The following is a 12,648-nucleotide window of genomic DNA, read 5'->3' as shown; positions in this document are numbered from 1 at the left end:
TTACTGGAAAGGGACCACTATTATAGATGGAATTGTTGTCCATCATTGACCAGACTACTATTGCTGATCTAAAAAAACCTTAAGAATATAGTTTTTAATAGTTGCTATTATGCCAAATGCTCACTCTTTTCAAGTTACATGGAATAATAGTCATAATAAAAACAGCTAGCATTCATATTGCACTTTAAGGTTGGCAAGAATCTTTACAAATACTGTCACATTTAAGCCTTACAGCGGCCTTGACAGGTAATTCTTTTTCAAGTGAGGAAACTGAGGCAGGAAGAAATTAACTGAGTTTTTCAGGGTCACACAAACTAGTATCTGAGACATTCACTCAGATCTTCTTTGTTCTTGGTTCAGTACTCTATCCACTTTATCACCTAGCTGCCAATAATGAGGCTTTCAAAATACAAAGACTAAGTAGAAAAGGTCAAAATAACATGAGAATAGAATGAGGTACACATTTTTTCTGGTTGTCTTTTCTGCTATTAGAATTTACAAGAATACTTTCAATGATCCTACAGAAAATGAGTTTACATTTTAATACTTTTATTCAGCTATAGAAATTAATTCATTTATTAGTACAAGTCAGTACAACATTAAATGGAGAAAGCTAGGAGGCACAATGGACAGAACATTGAGTCTGGAGTTAGGAAGAAGCGAGTTAAAATTTTACTTTAGCTACCTACTAGTTGTATGATCCTGGGCAAATCACTTTACCTCTATCTCAGTATAAAATATACTGTAACTGTAAAGGGAAGATAAGAATAGCACTTTCTTTTTAGAATTGTTGTAAGGACCAAATGAGATAATCTTTCTAAAGTGTTTAGTATAATACCTGGCATATAGTAGGTGCTTAATACATGTTAATTCTATTTTATTATTCCTATTCTATTATTATAAAAGAATGATATAATGATATAAATATTATATATTTAAAATGTAAAAATTTATAGAAATATAAAATGATATAATAATATAAAAGAATAAGAAACAGATAGGGGCTTATCTTAGGACCATTTTTCTCTGAATCCCACTGATAGATGAGAATGAGAGAATAATACTTATGATAATCCTTTATTGTGGCCTTTTAGGTTATGGGCCATCTAGTCTCATCTCATCATTTCAGAACTGAGGAAACTCAGGTCTGCTGGTATTAAATGATTTGCTCATGTAACATTCCTCATTAGAAATGACTTTAGAACTCAGGCTCCTTGATTCCCAGGTCAGGGTTCCCCCACTACACTAGGGAAAATACTGGCTTTTGGAACTATCTAAAATAATGTGTTGTATGCAGTGGGTGCTTAATGAATGTTTGTTGAAGGAATAAATTGAGTAGCTAAATATTTGAAATAGGGAGATGCCTCAATTGTCTATTAAGACTGAGCATTTAGGAAGCAGAAAAACAAATATAATTTAAAAATTTTAAAGTAAATAGAGTTGGATAAATTTATGAGGGTAGAACCCATTAATTGAGCAATAACAAGTTTTATGATCTTCATTTACATACAATGTTGTTGCCTCTTCATTAATTAAAACCAGAATGGCTATGCTGAACTATATTTACCTGGGTGCCCTGGTTCCCAAAGCTTGCAATCAATTCTCTTTTTTTTTAATCCTTTGTCCAAGGCTTGATGGCATCTGCTTTTTTAAAAAAAGATTATCCTTAAACTTTTCTGGAAGGAAGGAAGGAAACAAGCATTTATTAAGTACCTACTATGTGCCAGGTACTGTCCTAAGTACTTCACACATATTCTTTCATTTCAGAGTTTGTGGAAAGACAAATACATGAATGCAGGTGGACTTGTAAATTGATTAAAACATTCTAAAAAACAATTTATAAGTATAATAAAAAAGTTATTAAGTATTTATACTTTTTTGTCTATCAATATCACTATTGTGTACATATCTCAGGAAAGTCTAACAGAGAACGAAATGCATATGTAAAACTGTTTATAACAGTGCTTTATTTTTGTGGTAACAGAGAACTTCAAGTGAAATGGATACTTATCAAATGAGAAACGGGTGAACAAAGTGTGATATTGATGTTCAGAGTTTCATTCTTCATGACCTCATTTGGGGTTTTCTTGGCAAAGATAACTGGAGTGGTTTGCCATTTCCTAATGTAGCTCAATTTACAGATAAGGAAATTGAGGCAAATATAATTAAGTGACTTAGGGTCACAATTAAGTTAAGAATCTGAACTCATCATCCTGAGTCCACATCCTGCATGCTACCTACTACACTGCCTCCTGCCCATGGACGTAATAGATTAATATTTATTGAACTATCAGAAATTACAAATAATATGAAGAATTCAGAGAAATTTTGGAAGGCTAATATGAAGTGTTATAAAATAAAGTAAATAAAACTAAGAAAACAATTTACTTGCTAACCACAATGACATAAAGGAAATTAACATTGAAAGACATCAGACTGCTGATCAATACAATGACCAATCTTGACTTCGGAAAATTGGAGATGGTGGGCAAATAGGTCTTCACCTGTCATGGCATTTTAGAATGAGTTGAAGCCATGTTCCGTGAGTTGATTTATTTTCCTTAAATACAATTCTTTGTTACAAGGGAAGGTAGGGGAATGAGGGAGTGCCATCGGGGAGCGAAAATATTGTTTAAACAAAATTCAAATAAAATATTTCTATAAAAATGACACAAGAAGTTAACCTTTCTTACTTTCTTAAAGCATATAATGGCACAGTGACAGAAAGAGATTAGCATTTTGACATGGAAAGTACCTCAATTCCCCAAATGTTTCTTTAAATTCCCTTTGACAAATGTCAAAATATAAATGCTAAACATTTTCTTTCTTCTCAGAATATTGTCCCATTATCTCTCTCCCTCCCCGCACTGATCCTCTACCTTAATTCCAGATTCCTCCTCCAACAATAATATTTTATGGATGGAAAAATTCCATAGAGTACAAATACAGCCATACTGGGAAACACCAGTCTACTCCAATGGTCCTAATTTTTGAGTCTATCAAACATTTCTATATGTAAAAGTCACAGGTCATCACCTATCACTTCTCTCTACACTCATTGGCAAAGTAAAATAAAATAAAATTTCCCCAAACAAAAGCAGAACAAATGATAAAACTGATCTTTCTGGGCCTCAGTTTCCTTATCTGTAAAATAAAGGGAATAGACTCAATGACCTCTAAGGTCACTTAGAGCTCTGAATTTTATGATTCCATGATATCATGCAACAGCTTGGTGAAATACCAGTGAAAGTTCTTATGAACAAATCATTAAGTTGTTTTCAGAAGAAGCATACAGATCATCCCATATTACAAGCATAAATGATAACAATTCATATCCATATAGCACCTTGGGGGGTTTCAAAGTGCTTTCCTCACAACACTATTTGGAATAAATGTGAATATTATCCCTATTTTACAGCTATGGCTCAGAAAGACTGGGACCCAAGTCACAAGTCTAATTATTAGATCTCAGATTTGAACCCATCAGAATAAATTGCATTAGACATGGATGGTTCCCTGAGATATATGACTATTAGTATTTTTCTTCCTCCTTTTTTTTTTTTTTTTTTAACATGCTTACTCAGGGTGTAATACCTTGGTTCTCACTGTGTTTAAGCATAGAGAAAGTGGCTACTTGTAAGGATTTTTATTCAGGTATGACTAGCTGAGATCCCTTCTAACTCTAATAGTTGGTGATCCAGACCAAATGACAGGAAGTAGCATTCATTTATTTTTAGCCCTGAGCAAAAAAAGTCAAAATGGACCCTGTTGCTCACTGTGAATTACACAATTTATACTGAACTCCAGTAGGGACAGGTGGCACCAAGGTAAAAGGTTCATGAATATTCATTTTTTGTGGAACTTCTTAGCATTCAGAATGCTCTTGACCCTCTATTCTTACCTCTATTATACCTCTATACATGAATGAATGTTTGCTGAACTTAAATAGTAGTTGTTGTCAACTTCATACCTTTATAGGTCAAATGAGATAATAAACATAAATGCTTTGCAAATAATATTTAGAGACAATGTGCATTCTCATCATCATTAGTATTTATCCCACTTCCTTTCTTTCATTACCTTATTTTTCTTTATTAAAGGAGAGAGAGTGGTTGGCTTAAAAGGAAGCATTATTATAGGCTATCTTGTAATAAAAATACCCCTAAAATCACTATAATGAATGTAAATAGCATTGATTCACCCCTTAAATGGAGGAAAGAAAGAGAAAGAGAGAGAAAGGGAAAGAGAGAGAGAGGGAGAGAGAGATAAAGAGAAAGAGAGAGAGAGAGAGAGAGACTATGACTCTCTCATAGAAGAGAATGACTAGAAAAGCATAAACTATCAATATATTATTTGCAAGAAATACATTTGAAACATAATCACAGAGAATTAAGATTAAGGGCTAAAAAAGAATCTATTATGTTTTAAGTGAATCTAAAATAGTAGAGATTGCAATTATTAAGCAAGGCAATGGTAAAGCCAGATATGATAAAAAGAGATAAACAAGAAAACTAAATTATGTTATGAAGTCCTATAGAAGATAAAATAACAATAAATATATATTGAATGAATGATATAGCATATGAATACTAACAGAAAAGCTAATTTAAATGTAGGGAGACCTAGATCACACAATTATTGTTGTGGATCTTTTAAGTTAAGATAAATTTAACCAAAAGATAAATAGGAAAATAAATTAAAGACTGGAGAGGCAATGTGGCTTAGTGGATAGAAGATTGACTAGCTTTGGAGTTAGGAAGATGTGGAGTCAAATCTTGCCTCTCTGATACATTGTTCCTAGGTATCTTTGGGAACTTTGCTTAATTCATCAGTTTCCCAGGCAATTTTTAAAATTTGTGTTATAGATGAGTTGCCCATGTACATTAGGAGAAGTAGCTTCCACATTGATGTTCATTTTGGTCATGGAATTACAGGCTTACATTCCTGTATATCTTCCTTTCCATTGTGTATAATGGTGAAGTTCTTTGCAATTTTAAATTCATGAAATAGAGGCAGAGATATCAGAGGCATCAAATAAAACCCTTGTAACTCTGTTCCAAATAGAGTGGTAGAAAGATGAATATATGCCTCCATCCATGATATGACATTTATTTGATCTTGGTAGTTTGTTAACTTGCTAATAATTCATTGTTAATTTCAGACTTTCTTTACCCACAGAAATTGGTTCCAGAAAGATAAATACTATATCTCTTTAGACTTTCTCTTTTGGAAAAGGTCATTCTTATCTTGTATAACTAATATACACAAATATTTAAATAAGAGAAATAATTTGGAATGATTGAAAGAGAGAAAAACTTTTGGGAAATCTAGCATGCTGGTCATCTGTTTATGAACAATGTGACCTGATTTCCAGTCCTCGTAAAGATTCTCTATCATCTTTTTTTAATTTTCTGGTAAATTTATTAATTTTTTAAATACATATTGCTTTATGAATCGTGTTGGAAAGGAAAAATCAGAGCAAAAGGAAAAAAAATCACATTTTTGATGTGATGATTTACATTCAGTCTCTTTAGTTCTTTCTCTGGATGCAGATGGCATTTTCTGTCCAAAGTCTGTTGGGATTACTTTGAATCACTGAACCACTGAGACGAACCAAGTCTTTTATAGTTGATCATTGCACATTCTTGTTATTGCATACAATATATTTCCAGTTCTGCTTGTTTTACTCAGCATCAGTTTGTGTAAATCTTTACAGACTTTTCTAAAATCAGCTTGTTCATCATTTTTTTACAGAACAACAATATTACATTACATTCACATACCACAACTTATTCAGCCATTCCCCAATTGATGAGCATCTACTCATTTTCCAATTCTTTGCTACCACTAAAAGATCTATTATAAACACTTGTGCACATGTGGGTCCTTTTCTCTCCTTTATTATTTCCTTGGGATACAGACTCAGTAATGGCACTGCTGGATTTAAGGGTATGCACAATATTATAATTCCATATTGTTCTCCAGAATGATTGTATCATTTCACAACTCTACCAACAAAGCATTAGAGTCCCAATTTTCCCACATCCCCTCCAATATTTATCATTATCTTTTTCTGTCATCTTAGCCAATCTGGATGCTTTGTCATCTTAAGCAATTCACTTTATTTTTTCTCACTTTTCTAAGCTAAAAAATGAGGGCATGTTATCCTACTCTTATTTTTCTCTGATAAAACTATGAGGACAAGTGAGAAAGATTTAGTACTTTGAGAAAAAAATTTTTAGGTTCAGGACATAATTGTGATAGATTGTTATAATAATGATTTTGTGAAACTAAGGAGAAATGGATATCTCTTAAAGAAGAACATATAGTTGCACATTAATGTTTTAAGAGATATAATTATCAATGGCAAAATACAATTTTAAGTGTTTGATTGGAAGAATTTTTTCTGCGGCAGGGGTGGATATAAGGCAGCATGTTAGAGTCCCTAACTTTCTTTGAGATTTAACTAATGTGCTACTTTCCAGGGAAAATCTTTTTGATTTTCTTAATACTTTTCTTTTTCTCTTTAAATTGTTATCTATTCATATTTTGGTATATACATATATACACACAAAATCCCATATATATATTATATCTGTTTGCATTATGATTCATTTTAATTTAACAAACATTTATTACAAACCTACTGTGTACCAGGAATCATGCCAGATGCTAAGGCTATAAAAATTAAAATGAAATAATTTCTGCTCTCATAAAATGACTAGAAGTTACTAGAATGTAAATTTTTTTGAGAAAAGAGATTGATTTATGTTTTGTCTTTGTGTTCCTTGTGCCTAGCATGGTGTCTTGTTCTCCAATAGATGCTTAATAAATGTTCATTGGATTGGTATAATTCATAGCATATAAGAATTATGGTTTATTTTTGTAGTGGCAAGGAGATGGAAATTGAGTGGAGGCCCCTCGGTTGAGGAATGGCTGAATGTGTTATGGTATATGAATGTAATGGAATATTATTGTTCTATAAAAATGATAAGCAGGTTGATTTCAAAAAGCCCTGGAGAGACTTATATGAACTGATACTGAGTGAAATGAGCAGAACCGAGGGAACACTGTATACAGTAAAAGTAAGATTATGTAATGATCAATTGTGATGGATATGGCTCTTTTCAGTAATGGGGTAATCTAAGACTATTCCAATAAACTTGGGATGGAAAGTACCAGAGAAAGAACTATAAAGACTGAATGTGGATCAAAGGATAGTATTTTCACCTTTTTTTGTTTATTTGCTTATTTTTTTCCTTATTTCTTGTGTTTTTTCTTTTTTGATATGATTTTTTTTGCACAGCATGACAAATATGGAAATATATTTGGAAGAACTGCACATGTTTAACCTATATCGGTTTGCTTTCTGTCTTGAAGAGGGGAGAGAGGAAAGGAGAGGAGAAGGAGAAAAATTTGGGAGGTTTTGCAAAGGTAAAACTACCTTTGCAGATATTTGGGAAAACAAAAATACTATTAAAATGATAAAATATAAATAAATATAAATGTAAAACAAAACATTTGCAAACCTGTCAACAAAGTACCACAATATACTATAGAAGGGCAGTAGAACAAAGTCCAAGTGGACCATTTATCTTTCAAAGAAAGGAAGCATCTTTTACAGCACACAGTAGTGGCTCACTTTGTGGCTACAAAGAGAGCCCCCAGAACAGAAAACTGGTGGAAAGTTATTCTCCAGACATACATTCTAAGCATATAATGCACAAACCATATTTAAATGAAGCCTCATCTGTACAAAAATGGCAGTGCTGCGATTTCTGGAAATGACTGGACTGGAGGAAATATTGCCCCCAGATTGGAAGGGAGAGATATTACTTTGTAAGACGTAAATCCGCTTTAATTTTGTGAGTCTGTCAAAAGTCATGTGCAAATTAAATCTTTTGGGAAAGGTAAGACAAAATCAATGAAGTCATCTGAATTTAGTATTACTGCTCAGAATCTGAAATTTACACCTCTCTCTGGATTATGGCAAATGGCTTCATTTCTCTATGAAAGAAATACCCCAAGCTTCCTATCCCTGGAATGGTATTAATATCTGTGACAGTTTTCCCATCATATATTAGGTCCATCCCTCTTCCTTTTCTCCTGCAAAAGGGTTTAGTTTTCCCTAAAAGGAGGAGATTTGGTTAGCCCTTTTTCCTTGACATAATGTTCTGGTCTTTACAGGACATATAAAGTCTTTACAGTTAGACAATGCTTCCCCTGCCCCAGATTGCTGGATTTCTGAAGATCACATCTGAAGATAATCTTGCCTATATCCTGTTCCGATGACCAAAAACATTTCCATATGGAGAAAGCATGCTGCTATTTTCTTTTTGTATATCTTTGTTATCACAAAGTAAACTTCTCTTTTGTTAACTTTTCCAGTGAATTGCAAATACCTCAATTCATCCCAATATGAAATCTGAATTAAGAGAATACTAATTTTTCAAGCTACCTCTTATAGCTGACTTTTCTTTCTGAAAAATGAGGGCATGAGTTGCCCATGTGATATCCATTTCAGCAGAAAACCAAGTGCATTCATCCCTTTAAAAAAGGATGATCAAGCTAGCATTGCTATTATATAATGATCAATATTCCTTTAGATTATTTTTTGATTGTTTAGGGTCTGTAGTGTCACACCATGTCTCTTTCCCAAGTGTACAGTGAACCTCATAGCAATATCTAAGTTAGCACAGGTATTTTTTATTTACCGACTTCTTTTCATTCCAATTTTACTGTCTTTTTAGGAATAATAATAGGGGTAGATAGTAGTTGAAGTTTAAGAGTTACTTTGTATATAAACATCATTTGATCCTAACCTTGAGGAGTACAACCTTCAGCTATTTTTATATTCATTTTATAGGTTAAGAAACTGGACCTCAGGGGGTTTAGCTAACTTCTCCAAGGTCATACAAGAGACAAGAACAGAACCCCAGTCTTTAGGTCTAGTCTGAATGCCTATTCTGGCATTGTTACAAAATACCACACTTTATAAGGCTTCCCAGTCAAATATTTTACATTTGGAGCAAATTTACTTCTAGATGCATTCATACAAACTTAGTAAGGATGAAATTCAGTTAAATTGGTGATATTCTATGAAATCATCTATCCTTAGAGAATGCAGGACATACAACAGGGCTGAAGGAAGTTCTATCCCAGAGTTGAGGCTCACAGAAAACTTAGCTGTTTCTAAAAATCTCCTGGCCTGCTAGTCGTTGCTCCCATTCCAATATCCAATCAGATATCCATTTTTGTTGATTCTTTTTCCATACTACCTCTCACATCTATCTTCTCCCTTTTCACAAAGCCAGCACCTTTCTAGGTCTTTATCACCTCCTTTGTGGACCATCATTTCAAATTGATCTCATTGCTTTCAGGCTTCCCACAGTCTTCCCATTCCAAATAATTTTCGATACAAGTGCCAAAATATTCTAAGGCAAACATCTTCCCTGATCAAAAACCATCAATGACACCCCATTGTCTCTATAAATAAATATAAACTTCTTATTCTGATATTTTGGTCCCTCTTCAAACCATTTCCCCAGCATTATTTCATTTGGATTCTCTTTAAGAATTCCATGTTTAAATCAAACTGAAATTCCATGGTTTTAGTCAAAATGTTCAAACCTGACATTTCTTCTTTGACCTAGGTTTATTTGTACAAACTGTTCCTCATCACTAAAACCTTTTCCTTTTCTACCTTTTCCTTCCTTTTCCATTCTTTTCCACCACTTAGAAGTTTTATTTTCCTTCATTACTCAGCCCAGGTGCCTCATCTTCCATCAAGACTCCATCTCAGATTGCTTCCCCAGTTATGATATGTGTATGTGTATGTATATATGTATATATATACACACATATATATATGTGTGTATACATATATGTATATATACAATGCACACAGAGATTTAGAAACTGCATATCAAAATATATATTTATAAAATATATGAAATAATATATATTTATAAAATATTATACATAATAAAATCTATATTTATAAAATCTATACAAAATAGATGCCTTAATGTAGAAAAAAATTGACTATAGTTAACAAATAATCCAAAGAACAATATTATAATATAGGAAAAAAAACTTACAAGTTCTGAGTCTTCCATTTGGCAATTCCTAGAATGTCTTTTCTCATTCTCATTTTCATTCTCTCATGTTCTTGTTTCTTTCAAACCTTTTCTTGGCTTCTTTTCACCTTTCCTTGGTTTCCTTTCCACTTTTCCTTGGTTTCAAATTTTTATTCATTATACCAATTTCTCTAATTTGTCTTCTTTTCTTCACTATTATTTTCTTTCTCTATTTCACTTACCTCTTATTTCACATTCTCTATTCTTCTTCATCTATTCTTTGAATGTCCCATTTGCTGTTCTTGGCTATTCTTCTTCTCTTACTGACTTTTGATATACATAATTATTGGTTATTCCTTGATAGACTTTTTCATTCAGTAACCTATGACATTCATTTTTTTTTAAAAAGCACATTTCATTCATTTCCACTGTAATTTTTAAAAACAATGCTGGAAAATGGAAAGTTTTCTGAAACTTACAATGGTGAAACATTTTATTCGTAATGTTTTAGTTCTTCAAATCATATAAAAGATGAATAAATACAGCTATGCTTTTTGCCAGAAAAAATCATATTTAAAACGAAAAGACTTTTGAGGGGCTAGTAATCATCACCAAATTCTACACTGAAACAAGACCACTCTCCTAATATAACACTTAATGGATTCTCCAAGTTCTTAGTTCTTTTTCCTTTTCTTTTTTAGAGCACAAAACGAGAACACACAACTTAAACCTCTTGATAAGGTATAGGTTTGTCTTGGCTGCATATATAATTCCCTAAGAAAAGACTTTAATACTGATTTATGAGCTTCCAAATTAAGTAGGTGCTGTGTAAAACCACATCCAAGAGCAAGTTCCTTCACAAAGGTGAAAACAACCCAATCTCCATCGATCAATTCTTTAGTTCTATCCTATTTAATTCTCTGGCATCAGAAAAGATTAAAGTGCCTTAAATATACTAGCTAAACTTTGACTGAGGCAGAGATCCTTTGGGTGATTTTGCCTCAATCTCTGGCTCATTTAATAACAGCTATGGCATTTTCTTTACTAGGTCAATACTTTCTTAAAACTAATTTTCCTTCTTCAGCTAACCATGGCTTTGATTTAATTTTGCTTTTTTGGTTTTGTTTAAAATAAAAAATAGCTGTATCCTTCAATGATTAACTTACCCACTTGCCATATGTTATGTAGGTCTTTATGAGATTGCAATAATAAAAGGATACTTGTGGTCAAAACCATACCAGATTCGGAAAAGCCAAGCACTCTCTGCCTTTGTAGGGTTTCTGTCCAAATTATCTCCTTCCTGAAGAAGAAATGTGAAAAAGAAATTAGATAACAGGTACATAACATTTCAATGTAAAAATAGATGTCAAATTCAATTACCTTTCAAGGTAATGTATTATTTTCTATTATATTCAACAAGCCATTTTATATTAGGTGCCGAGTCAAAATGAAAAATACCTCCTACCCTCAAGGCGTCCCCATTCTTTTGTGGGAAAATGACATAAAACTCGTCAAAATCCAGTTGGTCAATCTCCAGATCCCACTATTGGGAATACTTTAAGAATCTGGACTATGACCTGGATGGGTACTTGACCAAAAAGACTGAAAACCTCTTAAGATTGAGTTAATTTTTTTTTAAAAAAAGAGTTCTTAGGATCCAGATATGAGAAGTCTGGAAGTCATTCTCTTTTAGTCCTTTATGATTCTTTCTTGGAGAAAGAGTAGAATCTTGAGAATACAAAGCAAAATCTGTCTCTTTTCCTCTTCTTTTCTTTTTTCTTCCTCTCTCCCTCCCTCCTTTCTTCCCTCCCTTCCCTCTCCTCCCCCTCCCTCCATTCCTTCCTCTCTCCCTCCCTCCCTCCGTTCCTTCTTTCCTTCCTTTCTTCCTTCCTTCCTTCCTTCCCTTCCTTCCTCCCGTCTGTTTCTCTCTTCATTCCTCTCTTTTTCTCTATAGTAGTTAGAAAGTTGGTCTTAAACTAGGAAAACCACAGTTCAAGTCTTTGATACACAATGGCTATATGACCTGGGCTAGTGTACTCAGTGACCCTCAGAGAACTTTCTGAGGCAGGAATTCTTAACTTTTAAATTTTAAGTAATGGATTCATTTTGCACTTAGTAAAGCCTATCGACCTCTTCTCAGAATAATGTTTTCAAATACGTAAAATAAAAATATAAGATTATCAAGGAATATTGAAATAGTTATCAAAATACATTAAAAAAAAGAAAAAAGATTGTGGCCCAAACTTAAGAATTCCTGCTTTAAGACCATAATTTTCAGATCAAGTGGCAAACTACATTGATGGAAAATTTTCTTACTAGGAGTTTCCTAAACCAATGAAATGAAAGATTTAGTTTACGTGTGGGTGTTCATGTATGGATATATGAGTGTGTATATGTGTGTGTGTCTGAATTTGTACCTAAGTGTTTTTATATTTGTACATATGTGTGCAAGTGTATAGCTCTCTATTTTATTAATCTTGCGATCCCCCAGAAGAGAAATGTTCATCTAAAGAACAGGTTGTCACACAAATTAGTTCATAGACCCTGCTATATGGAAAGCACTCTTATG

At 33.0% G+C, this 12,648-nt stretch overlaps 1 protein-coding gene across 2 annotated transcripts in view; it reads right to left on the bottom strand.

The window, feature by feature from the left end:
- The window catches only part of SLC9A9 (solute carrier family 9 member A9), a 709,438-nt gene that overhangs the window by 148,074 nt on the left and 548,716 nt on the right, over nucleotides 1–12,648 (bottom strand). For both annotated transcript variants that reach the window (XM_031957809.1, XM_031957810.1), the window contains exon 14: nucleotides 11,300–11,379. In XM_031957809.1, coding sequence (XP_031813669.1) covers nucleotides 11,300–11,379 — 80 coding nt within the window. The remainder of the gene's footprint in view (nucleotides 1–11,299; nucleotides 11,380–12,648) is intronic.

Source organism: Sarcophilus harrisii, chromosome 3, assembly GCF_902635505.1.
Source record: "Sarcophilus harrisii chromosome 3, mSarHar1.11, whole genome shotgun sequence".
In the NCBI taxonomy this organism is placed as follows: Eukaryota; Metazoa; Chordata; class Mammalia; order Dasyuromorphia; family Dasyuridae; genus Sarcophilus; species Sarcophilus harrisii.
The sequence above is the reverse complement of the archived record's forward strand: the minus strand, read 5'-3'. Positions and strand labels throughout refer to the sequence as shown.